The sequence below is a fragment of the Cololabis saira genome, chromosome 23, assembly GCF_033807715.1.
Source record: "Cololabis saira isolate AMF1-May2022 chromosome 23, fColSai1.1, whole genome shotgun sequence".
Classification (NCBI taxonomy): domain Eukaryota; kingdom Metazoa; phylum Chordata; class Actinopteri; order Beloniformes; family Belonidae; genus Cololabis; species Cololabis saira.
The window spans coordinates 32625074-32637959 of record NC_084609.1 but is presented as its reverse complement, the minus strand read 5'-3'; the positions used below and the strand labels follow the sequence as shown (position 1 = coordinate 32637959).

At 41.6% G+C, this 12886-nt stretch overlaps 1 protein-coding gene across 3 annotated transcripts in view; it reads right to left on the bottom strand.

Moving 5' to 3' along the window:
• The window catches only part of ppp6r2a (protein phosphatase 6, regulatory subunit 2a), a 46748-nt gene that overhangs the window by 23435 nt on the left and 10427 nt on the right, over positions 1-12886 (bottom strand). The window contains exons 2-14 of one of the 3 annotated variants that reach the window (XM_061714944.1): positions 9635-9804; positions 8632-8866; positions 8049-8235; positions 7808-7945; positions 7624-7689; positions 6304-6416; positions 5654-5767; positions 5323-5449; positions 4055-4207; positions 2624-2845; positions 2439-2503; positions 2116-2231; positions 1933-2018 (exon numbers count right to left, since the gene is read on the bottom strand). In XM_061714944.1, the coding sequence (XP_061570928.1) occupies positions 1933-2018; positions 2116-2231; positions 2439-2503; positions 2624-2845; positions 4055-4207; positions 5323-5449; positions 5654-5767; positions 6304-6416; positions 7624-7689; positions 7808-7945; positions 8049-8235; positions 8632-8866; positions 9635-9743 (1731 nt within the window). In that variant the 5' untranslated portion in view covers positions 9744-9804. Of the gene's footprint in view, positions 1-1932; positions 2019-2115; positions 2232-2438; positions 2504-2623; positions 2846-4054; positions 4208-5322; positions 5450-5653; positions 5768-6303; positions 6417-7623; positions 7690-7807; positions 7946-8048; positions 8236-8631; positions 8887-9634; positions 9805-12886 lie in introns of those variants that run through there. The other 2 variants (XM_061714945.1, XM_061714946.1) reach the window with 2 other exon arrangements.

Below are 12886 nucleotides of genomic sequence, written 5' to 3'. Positions count from 1 at the left end.
ATAAGATGCCACGCAAATTATTCTTGCCACTTCAAAAGCAACATCGCTGCTCAGGGGGAAGCTGGAGGAAGCAGGAGTGGACTGTCACCTGGCTGCATGGACCATCCACTACCTCACCAACAGGCTGCAGTAGGTGGTGGTCTGCAGCACGGGGCCCCGCAGGGCCGCGCAGGGTACAGATGTGGCGATCTGCAGCACGGGGGCCCTGCAGGGTACAGATGTGGTGATCTGCAGCACGGGGGCCCCGCAGGGTACAGATGTGGTGATCTGCAGCACGGGGGCCCCGCAGGGTACAGATGTGGCGATCTGCAGCACGGGGGCCCCGCAGGGTACAGATGTGGTGATCTGCAGCACGGGGGCCCTGCAGGGTACAGATGTGGTGATCTGCAGCACGGGGGCCCCGCAGGGTACAGATGTGGTGATCTGCAGCACGGGGGCCCCGCAGGGTACAGATGTGGTGATCTGCAGCACGGGGGCCTCACAGGGCCCCGTGGGGCCCTGCAGGGTACAGATGTGGTGATCTGCAGCACGGGGGCCCCGCAGGGTACAGATGTGGTGATCTGCAGCACGGGGGCCTCGCAGGGCCCCGCAGGGTACTGATGTGGTGATCTGCAGCACGGGAGCCCCCGCAGGGCCCCGGGGGGCCCCGCAGAGTACGTGAGAGGAGGATGCTGGTCCAGCTGAACTCCATCATGAACAACCCTCTCACCCCCTACATGACACCGTGGGAGCAGCAGCAGCTCCTTCAGCCAAACACTGCTCCACCCGCTGCTGCTCCACCCGCTAGAGAAGGAACGCTACCGCAGCTCCTTCATCCCCACAGCCATCACACTCTACAACTACCAACTCTAGTCACTCCAGTGCAATAACCTGTTTCTCTGAAAGTGCAATAACCTTCTCCCTCTAGATACCTCACTGGTATTTTTGCACATGTATATATTATCCATTTTTTGTTTAGTATTTCTTTTGTACATTGCTCATTTTTTTATATCGCTGTTTTTTAATTATTTAGCCATTTATTGGTTATTTTTCAGGATATACTTTTTTTATACCTTTTCATACTTTCGTGTGTATTTTGTAAAAATTGTTGAGTGTGTGTGTGTTTGCTGTTGCACAATTGACTTTCTCATCTGGGGAATCAATGAAGTTTATTCTATTCTGCTCTGGTCAGGTGGGATATGGAAACAGAAGTAATGTGGGGTGGCGGGTCGTGGGAGGGAATTGTTGGTGATAAGAACCGTAACTGGCTGCTCAAATTACACAATCGTTGCAAAACAAGAAACTCAGGTGATAAACAAACTGAAGAGCCTGAAGTTATTTGCAGTTGATAAAAAAAGCCAAAGGCAGGAGTGGCAGAGGGAGACTGCTGCTTATATTTGTGCAACACAATTTGGGAGAAGTCACTAGCAAATCCCATAGTTATTCAGCATGGATCCTGCTCCACCGGCTCCATCTCCTCCACCAGCCAGCTGTTCTGATGTCCAGCCAACCAGACAGTGGGCCGTCATGTTACACAGTTCCACCCCCACGTCCTCTTCCCTCCCCTAACACGACTGCAGCGCTGGAGGGACAATGACATGCCCTGCATTTACATTGGAGACAGGAGTTAAAACACCTGTTCATCATCCAGGGATACCAGCAGGGTCTGATCTAAAAACGCCTTATAACTGATCCATATATACTGTGTATGTACACACACAGTTTTTTCCATCTATCCTTCATTCCTTAAGTTAAAGTTTTAAATAAGAAAATTCCTATTTGTTGAGAAGCTGGTTATAGCTGCTCTATACTAACCAGCTATTCCAACTTTGGCTTTGCCGCCTACCTAGCCAGAGGGCTTTCAGAAGCAAGCATATGAAATGAAAGCGAGTAAAAAGTGTGTGGCTTATTCATGAGAAAAAGATTCTGATGCAGATATTTAAAGAAAGACACCAGTTCTACTGTGTTCCTCCTGTTAGTTTCTCTCAGGGTCTCATCCACAAAGCTCTCCCAGCGACCTCTGCAGTCCTCTGGCAGCTCTACAATAGAGTAAATTCAACAAGGAGATACTTATTTTCACTGACATTTCTGTCAAAATTGTAACTAGAATGGCTTGAGAATACAAGACATTATTACCTTTGATGAGATCAGTGATTTGGGCCTGTACAGGTCCTTTCTCCAGATTCTGGACTACCATGTTGGCAATTCTGGTGAGATGCCCCATGTTGCCTCTTCTGGTACCGCCCTCAGCCCTGGAAACCCCAGGTAAAACCTTAAGACTCGCTTCAACAAGGGGACAGTACTTAAATCCCATTTATTCAACTTGTGCTGTTACACACATACATTTTCTTCCCCCGTAAAATGTATAAGCTTTAGCTTCTTGCATTTGAAAACCAAGAAAAAAATGACACTTCAATGTGACTAGTTTAGGCACAAAGCAAAGAAAAAAAGATCCTCACTGTATTTTATCATTCTCCTCCCAAGCATCAAGGATCCTCTGAACCAGATGACACTTCTGGAAGAGCTGGAGGTTCAACATACATGCAAAATCACTGTGTGCAAATACTACTTGCAAAGAAAAACAAACGCATAAAATATGTGTGTACAGTGTGAGATGTTCCAGCGATCAGTCTGTGTAACATACGTGTGCCACCAGGGCATTATGAAGAGAGGTCTGTGAGTCACTGCCTTTGGCTGGCTCAGGTCTGTCCCCCAACACCCCGGTATTAGCCCCTGCAGGATTCCCCTCACGGTCCTGAAGGCCTGGACCGGGCTGCTCCTCTGAAGGATGATTCAGAACCGCTGCCACACACAGCTCCACTTGGAAGTGCAAAAAGTTATTCCACGCGTATTTGAAAAATAGATCCTACGCAAACAAAGATGAAAGCAAAAGTGAGTAACACACTATAAAGAATAGGGGTGTAAGGATACACTAATCTCATGATACGGTACGATACACGATATTGAGGTCACGATAACAATACGATATTATAGCAGTATTTTTTTTAACAACCTTGAATGAGGAACATATGACTGGAAAAAATTGTCTTTTATTTGAAAGACACAAAATACAAAACAATGCTGTGCGTTTGCCCTATTGTTTCAGTTTGTAATGCTTTATAACTGTTTAAGTTTTAAAGAGAAAGCCAGGCCAACCATTTTCCACAAACTGAACTAGTAAATGTAATGTTTCCATTATGCATCTTCAGTTTCATACAAGTACAAATATTTAGCCACAAACTGAATAGTTTCTCTCATGTATGATTTGACTTTTTTCTTTTCCAGAAATTTAACAACTAAAATTAAATAAATAAATAAAAGTAAATAAATACATACAATTTTACATCATAAAAAAGATTGATTCATGCTCACCTTATAAGTGTAAGAGGAGATTTATTTTTGTTAAGAAGGTTATTTAGGTAATTCAGGGATCATTATTTTATAAATATATTCTTTATATTCTGATGTAAATCAGGGACTATAATGACACTAGTCAGTTTATCTGTAGTGATTAGTCTGTTTTAGATTGGGCGGAGTGATACGCCACAGTACGGCACTAGCTGCTGTGTTGATGTTCTAAAATCCTACACTGTTGAGGGACATTAAAGTACACTGGAACTCAGCAGAAGTTGTCCCCGTGTTTATCCTACTCACGACCCCAAAAAGGTTTAATTTAATAAGGTAAGGCTTAACTCTACACCAGCCTTACGTCAGTAAAAGTTCAGAGCTCAAAACGGGACCGGAAAACGGTACTAGTTTCTTCTGAGCGGAGGAAGATTTTGGTCTGCGGGTCGAGGCGCGGTCGGATGCGCGTTACTAGTCAACACAATAGATTAATATTAATAACATAATATCGCGGCACGATATATTGTTACACCCCTAATAAAGAACTACACATGTAAAAATGTGAACATTATATGATCATGTTCTGCAAGATCATATCTTTGCTTTAACACATTAAAAACTCCATGCCTAATGGGAAACCTCGTGCAAACTACATGCTACTTTGTAAGAAATAAAACACAAGTTGAACAAATGAACCTACAGAATACATTCACCCCCAGGTTTTGCTTACCAGTAGTAGGTCAATGGTGGCGAGGTTGCAGAGCTCCTGGCAGATACTGGGTGCACTGGTTTGCAGCAGGGCAGCCACCAGCCGAGCCACGTGAAGGCGAGCATTGCCCAGCGGCTGCTCCAGAATGCCAACACTCGTCAATATTGCACTTTTCTGTGGAGAAGGAAAATAGCGGTTTCATAAAATATTGTTTTGATCTGAATACACAAGGCCTAGGCTTTAACACAATGACTGGCATTTTCAAATGTGTCATCTGTCTAGGGCTGAAACGATTCCTCAAATAATCAGAGTACTTCCATTACAAAAAATGATGGAGGAATTTTCTCTGCCTCGAGGAATCGTTTTATTTCACCAGCGTAGTATTTCACCTGGACTACATTTAATGCGGCACAACGCGCTGACGCCACGCACGTAAAGGAAGAAGGAAGAGGCGGCGGATTTGTTTGGTTTTAACTAAAATAAAAGGCCAAAGTGTGGGTCATTTCCAGCTGGACACCAAGGCAACACTGTTGCTGTTTCACTGTAAGACAGAGCTGATACAGAACAGTACTTTCTCAACGCTGCAGCTTCTCCACCAACACCCTGTTACTCCCAGAGGGAGGACCGTCACCCCAGACACGGTACAATTAAGTTAAAGTAGCGCTAATTAATGAGATTAACGTTATGGTACCTTGATAACATAACATTATATAGGTTTCTATTAATTATGACGACTGTCCATGCGGCTAACGCATTTAATCTGTAAAAACACAGAGCTGTAGAGAGATGAGGGTGAAAATAAAAACGTAATAAAGCTAACTGGGTAGTTTTCAGTTTTATCTCTGTATTCATTGATGGATAAAACAACAAGTAGTGCTGGTGGCTAATGTGCTCCAATACAGCAGGGCTCAGAATTTGATCAAATCTTATCAAAACTTTAACTTAACTAGAATTTAAAATTTGCTTGACACAAATGAAAGTTCAATTGAAACACGTGGGAAAAACCTAAGTGGTGTGTGTTATCAGGTGTAATGGCCTTTTTAGGTTAGAAATAAGAACATTTCTTGTCGAGATCCTTAGTTTTTTGAGTGAAGGCAGTGAATCTGGTCAACTGGTGTAAGTTCAGGGTTTTAAATGCACTGCAATGAAACTACTGTATTATATAATGAAGTCTTGGTAATGTCAATTAACATCTAACATCTTATGTATATTTATAATTGCTCTTTAACTAAACTCTATTTTGTCTCTTAACTTCCTTTTTGTATTTAACACTGAACTAAGGGTGTTACCTTGGGGGGATCCTGAAGAAGCTGCTGGAAGTCCTTTAAATGGGGCTCAATGGCATTTAAAATACTGCTGCTGACAGTGTAAGACCTTTCATAACCCTGAGAATAGAGATCCATCAACCCTTCCAACCTGGCAGACACAGTACACAGATATTCAGTCAACACATCTACAATCATGGAAACTCAGTTACTGATGTACTCATGTTAAATATAAGTAGGTAGACATGTCCCTCTATTGTCTTGATAGATCAAAGACGTAACAACCCTATGTTATCGGATACAAGACAGACCATTTTAAAGAATTTAGATTGTTTATTATGAACTGAAAACTCACCCAGACCTTCTGGTCTCCAATAAGGTAAGTAGCACTTGAGTTCCATTGACAATGGAGGCCTCACTCCTCTCCCCCTCAAACATATTTTTCAGAAGCCATGCAACACTCTCTTGCCTGTATAGGGGAAAAAGAAGCAGGTAGGAGCAATAGCAAAATCCCTGAACGCAAATTGTAAACAGCAAACACCATGTTTGATGTGGAGCTGTGATATACAAACTGTTGCTTGCAAAGTGTATTCAACTTTTTTTCCATTGTCTATTTTTATGAAATTCGGCCACACTGCAGATGTCTTTGATATGATAGAGTTCAACAAATCACCTTGTAGTTCTACTTTACAATCTATCAGTCTCTAGTCAGTGGGTCGGGCTCATCCAAAATAGCAAAAACAAGACGGGTTTCCAAAGATAGACTTACCTGTGAAAGAGGTGTGCTCTGAAAACACCCCCTTCAGATGTTGGTACTTTGCTCCTGATTAAATTAAAGAATCGACCAATCTGAATTTTGGTGGAGCCAGGCTGCATCGACTAATAAATCACCCAGTCGACGGGGAGATTACAGTTCCAGCACAGTGAGTTACATCGCAGCATTTCTGCATGTTAATGATTCAAGTTTACCTTCTGTACTTAAATCAAAAGCCACTGCATACTTACGCCTCTAGTACAGCCAATAGTGGGTCAGACTCCACATTCTCCTGCATCTGGTTGGCCTGGTCTCGACTTAGACGAATAATGTCACAAAGTGTTTGGGAGGCATTTGATTGTCTCTGGAAAATAAACAATTGAATCACATAACTTTAATTGCCTACAAAATTAATAGAAGTAAAATGTTTTGTTGATGCAACAATGAGATGATCACAGGGATTAAAGCAAAAAATATATTTTTGACTGAAAAAAATTTTTCAGGCCAGTTCATATCCCCCTCCATCTCTGCGCTGCAACACTTTAAGAACGGCCCCTTTTCTGCCATGCGGTCGCTTCCCAAAGGGTTAAAGTAAAAAAGTTAAATGTTCGCGGTGTTCCACGCGGCATCGGACACCGCCCCGCGAAAACCCCCGCCCGACGACGCGCAAACGCCGCTGGACAAAGGCCCCGCGAGGCGGGCCGGATGCCGCGCCTCCGGCGGCGGGGACAGGAGGGCGACGGGGCGACTGCTCCCCCAGTCGCGGCCCGAGTCGAAGTTGCGGTATCTGATTTGCCGACTTCCCTTACCCCCCTTGATCCAACACGCCCTCCTCTGTTTCTGATTGGTTAATACCAAGGCTCTGGCTCGCTTAATTGGTTTACAATAGCATCAGTTTGATGCCTAACATGATTTCATTGGATAGTCTAAACCAGTGGTCCTCAACCTTTTTTCAGTGATGTTCCCCCTGTGAAATATTTTTTCAGCCAAGTACCCCCTAACCCGCGCAAAGCACTTTTGGTTGTAAAAAAAAGACCTAAAACAGAGCACTGTGCCATCAGTAACTGATTTATTAAACATAAAAATATTGCTGCTATGCTTCAACCACGACTCCATCGTTGGTCCAAGTGATTGACAGGTGAAGCCAGGTGATTGACAGGTTAGGTGGAACCATCCTGGTGTGGGGGAAACTCTGGGGTTTTAGGATAATAAGTTGAATAGCCTACTCCTGAAGATAAAATTCATTTTATGAATTTAGACTTATATTTTCCTCAATTATTTATGAAATATTTATTTTTAAAAGATTTTTGCATGGATGCTACTTTTTAAATATATGTATATTTTAAAATCTCATTTAAAATCTCATCTCATGTAGTGCCTTCACGTACCCCCAGGGGTACGCAAAGACCCCCATTTGAGAACCATTTGAGAACCACTGGTCTAAACTGTACCACAACAAAACACACATGCAAAGGTTTTTTTTTTCCTCATTTTCCAACTGACGGAAATCCGTCTAGAGACGGAGAAATGTAATCCCTGTGATCATGAGAAAAACGGTCAACGTGGCACACCTCTTCATCTTTGCCAGTATGGATAAGTTCTGTGAGTCTCTGTACCAGGCTTTCCTCATTCAGCCACTGAAATAAAGAAAAAAAAAAGTAAGCCAGAAAAAAAGAAAAATAACAAATAAAAAGCTACTTTTAACACATTAGTGCTAGGTAGTGCCAAGCAGAGGTAAATATGGTAACAGCTTACATGCAGAACTTCCTGCCTTAAAGGCGCAGGTTCCACACAACTGATGAGGCGAAGCAACAGGTCCATCATGGCTGAAGCGTCAATATGTTTGAGCACCAAACTGATAAACCCTTCTTTTTTCTTTAGAAAGGTAATCACCTGTAGAAATACATAATATCACATGCATGTTTTTCAGAAAACAAACAAAACCTAAATCTGAATGTATTTGTTGATGTGCTCTATGTGCTTTTTTTGACAGTACCTGTTCTGTTTTTCTGGCAATCAAATTGCCAATAGTTTTACTAAAAAAGCTGGCCAGTAGGGGGTTAAGGGGCGGGTCTTGCTCCAGGAAGTGGTAGAGCATTTCAAGCAGAGACTCATCTCCACCAAGCTTATCATTTATAATGGACACATCTGAGGTCAACAGCTCACACGCAATATTGGGAAACCTTATAAGAAAAACAAGATGACAGACTTTGATATAAAGAAGTCTTTTCCAATCTTGGTTCTCAGGATTCAATGTGCTGTATGTTTTGGACTTTTCACTGCAAAAGAACAATAATGGCATGAAATAAAAACAGCAACATGACAAGTATATTTTGCATTTCGCCTTGGTAATTAATAATAATATATAGATAGATAATAATTCATAATAGAATATGGCTTTTGTTATCAATTATAATAAATAAAATAAAGAAATATAAAATAAGGCACTAACTTATCAAAATCTTACCATGGCAAATGTGTGGGGTAAAAATGTATAGATTGTACTGATTATAATCAAATACTCTTTAGCCTACTGTATTTTTCACTGTGAGGATTTGATGATTTGATTTAGGTCTCACTTGAACCGGCTCCTCTCCTCCAGGTCAGCGGGGGGCTCTGTTGTGATGAGCCGGACCAGCTCTTGCATGCAGTGGTCCTGGGAAAGAAAAAGGAGTAGTCGACGGTTTTGGGCCTTGCACTCCTGCAGAACATCGTCCTCTTCCATCAGCTCTCTAAGCGTCACGTCCTCTCTCTCAAGGAGCTGGTCAATGTGGGACGTGGTGTGCAAGTCAAACTTCCAAAACATGATGGTTGCTGGAATGGAAGACACAGCCCTGAGCCATGGGACACAGTGAAGTTTAAAAGAGATGGATTGATCGAAATTCGATTGATTGAAAGGAGTTCAACAGTAGCCAGAAATGATCAGAAAGAACAGGTGCGTAGGTAGGAAGAAAGCACTAGAGTTTTAAGTTCGATGGTTAATATAACAGCACTTATAACAAAAATACTATTTTTGGATTAACAAAACTTCTATAGAGACAGATTAATCAACTGTTTAGCAGCCATTATATTAATAAATTGACATTGGTCAATGCCTGTAAATTTATAGTTGACAGTCATATCTGTGGGCACACCTGTGGCACATCCCTTTGTTTTTATAAATTTTGTCAATATCCATTTTTTTTTAATTCAAAATACTTAAGCAAATTCATGCATGAATTGTTAATTTTAAATGATTGGTTATATCTTAAAAACAGCCCAGCATATCACCAAAAATCATCTGCATCATAAAACAGCATCAGCTGCCTTCATTTCTAAAACCTGCTACAGACATTAGCCATACAAAAACCTACAAATATGTTGAAAATCACAGTCAACTGAATTAATGTAAAGTCACGTAATTAAATAATGCCTCAAATTACATTGAGAGCTCAATGAAATAGGAACCTAAAGAGATAGATTTGCAAACCATGTTCATGGTTGAATAATCATTTTAAATAAAGATAACTGTTTAATCATTGGTCCAAATTATTTATGCAACTACAAAAAGCCAGGAATACGAAACAAAGCATTCACACGTACCAGTAAATGAAATGTAGATATCTTTAATCAGACCTCCCCCACAGGCAGGCAGGCATTTGTGTTTGTGCAGACAACAGAGAGTGTGGCGAGGCCTGGCATTTATAAGCATGAGTCTCCTCTTAAAAAGCAGGTCTCTTCAGGAGATGAGATGAAGAAAGGCTGAACATTACCTGAAAAACATAGGTACATGGAGAAACATATTGATACCCTTTAAACAAGGATACAAGAAAAAAAAAACTTTTTCCAGAAAATTAGAATATCATTGAAACATTGTTTAATTTCCATAATTCCATTCAAAAAGTAAAACTTTCATAGATTATAGATTCAGGGACCACAATTTAAAGGGGACCTATTATGGCATCTAATACCCATTTTAAACAGGCCTTTAATGTCTTAAAAACAATCTTTTGAGCTTTTGAGAGCAATTTGCATGTCTAGCTCGAATACACGATACACCGCTCCGGCCGGCGGAGTTGTTGTTGTTCTGGCCAGAGTTAGTTGTGGCCGTGGTTTCACGCATCGCTCCCGTCGTTACGTAACGACGGGAGCAGAATCTTATTGGCTCGTAGATCCACATGACACTGGACGGATCATACAGGCGGCTGTACAGACACTGCAGAATTTGGTTGCTTTCCTCCTTCTCTGAGTTGGCAGGCTGAGGGGAGACCACTTTATAAATGTTAAAGCAAGAGAAAACCTGGTTTTCATAATAGCTCCCCTTTAAACGATTTCAAGTATTTATCTGTCTATTTTTACATAAATTGGACTTCCAGCTCATAAAACCCACAACAACAGGAATTTAAAAAAAATACTGTGAAGAAATCACCATTTACTTGTCAGTTTTTGCAGAAAAAAAAGAAAGAAATTAGGATAATATCAAATCAATCAAAATATGGTACTTTAGAAACAATATATCAATCTTCCATATTGGTTGGGAATCCCTTTTTTTTCTTTTTACTTACATGGAATAATTTAAATTCCATTCTTAAAAGATCCTTGGAAACCTTCACTGCATTCATATTTCAGCAATGAAAAATAGGGACACTATTCTAGTTTTGAGGGTTCTCCATTTAAATGTGGATAGAAACATTTATATTTTGAAAAAGTTTTTAAGGAGTTTATTTAAGGAGAGATCACAAATTGAAGTCAAAGAGAAAACAGGACCCTGAAGCCTCCAGGACCCTGAAGCCTCCTGGACCCTGCAGCCTCCAGGACCCTGCAGCCTCCAGGACCCTGCAGCCTCCAGGACCCTGCAGCCTCCAGGACCCTGCAGCCTCCAGGACCCTGCAGCCTCCAGGACCCTGCAGCCTCCAGGACCCTGCAGCCTCCAGGACCCTGCAGCCTCCAGGACCCTGCAGCCTCCAGGACCCTGCAGCCTCCAGGACCCTGCAGCCTCCAGGACCCTGCAGCCTCCAGGACCCTGCAGCCTCCAGGACCCTGCAGCCTCCAGGACCCTGCAGCCTCCAGGACCCTGCAGCCTCCAGGACCCTGCAGCCTCCAGGACCCTGCAGCCTCCAGGACCCTGCAGCCTCCAGGACCCTGAAGCCTCCAGGACCCTGAAGCCTCCAGGACCCTGAAGGTGCAGGAAAGATTGCAGCAGACCCCTCCCACCCCGGACACAAACTGTTCCAGACTCTTCCCTCTGCGGTCCATCAGGACCAAAACCTCACGACACAAGAACAGTTTTTTCCCGTCTGCAACTGTCCTCATCAACAAGGCCCCGGTCCCCCTTCTCCCCCGTCTACCACGGACTGCCCCCCCATCCCACTCTATGTCACATTAACGTAAAGACCCCACTTCTGACCTTATGCACCACATTAACGCATATCCTAGGTCACCTCTGTACAGACTCATTACTCTGGCACTTTAAAACCAACATGTTGTACATTTTTTCTTTTAATATTATTTATTCTTTTGTATTGCACCAATCACCACAACGAATTCCTTGTGTGTGTTAAACTACTCCACAATAAACCTCTGTTTCTGTGTGAGCGACTTTTCAACAATAGGGTAAGACATTTAATAATATATCAGACACAAACTAGAAACAATTTTAAAATGGAGTAGGGTGTAGGAAATTGAAAGAAACAACCTCATTATTGTTTCTATTTGTAGGTGAAGACTGATTTGAGCATCAACGGGCCACCTTTTGAAGAATTTCAATACAACAGAGCCTGCTTTACAGAAAAATACAATGTTCTGAGCCGAAGTGCAAACTTTGCCACTCATTCTCCATAAAGGAATTATTATTCATTGTTTTTATTTGATTTGATTGTTTCATTCATTTAGTTTTACATTCAGCCTTGAAAATGCAATTTTTAACTTTCCATTCAATAAATAATTTGTAAAAGTAAAATCTGGAGTCGCGTTTCAATCTTTACGCAGCAATAACTCCCCGGGAAGCCTGCCCCCGCTGCTGAAAAAAAATTCCAAGAGGAAACACTGTATTATTATGGTATTAGTATAGGAACATAACTAGTGCACCTAAGTATTACAATGTATTTCCATTTACTGTCTCTTTAACAGATATTAGTATATCATAATACCTGTATACCGTCCAACCCTTCAATGTATGTGAGGTTATGGTTTAGGTGGGTCATCTAAATAGACTTAGTCCAGGTGATTTTAGCATTGGGTTAGTGTCATTATTTTGTTGGATGACCCATGACAGCTAAGTTTGAGCTTCCTGATGCTGGGCAGAAGGTTTTGCAAACATACAGTAGATCTCACATGATTTACCAAAAAGTAGGGCTGCACGATTATGGCCAAAATGACAATCACGATTATTTTGATCAATATTGTGATCACGATTATTCAATGAGTTTACTCCAACATTTTTTTTATTGCATTGTCATGTAAAAATATCACATCAACCTACATTACTACTAATTCACAAACATTTGCATAAAAATAAAATTGGTACTCATTCTTCACCTTAATTTCAAAATAGAGATAAAAATAAATGTAACCCAAAATTAAATAAATGGGAAACTGCTTACACTCACTAACACTATACATTTCTGTTAAAAAACAGGGGCCTCATTTATAAAAGAGTGCTTAGGATTCATACTAAAAGTGCACGTGCGCCCAAAAGCCGAAAATGGCGTGCGCACAAAAAAATCCGGATTTATAAAACTGTGTGCATGCTTGCATGAAATGTTCGCTTTATAAATCACAGTCCAGCTGGAAGGTTGCGCAGGTGAATTCGCCTCATATCCCGCCCTCTACACACCCACTTTCTACCATGTATGG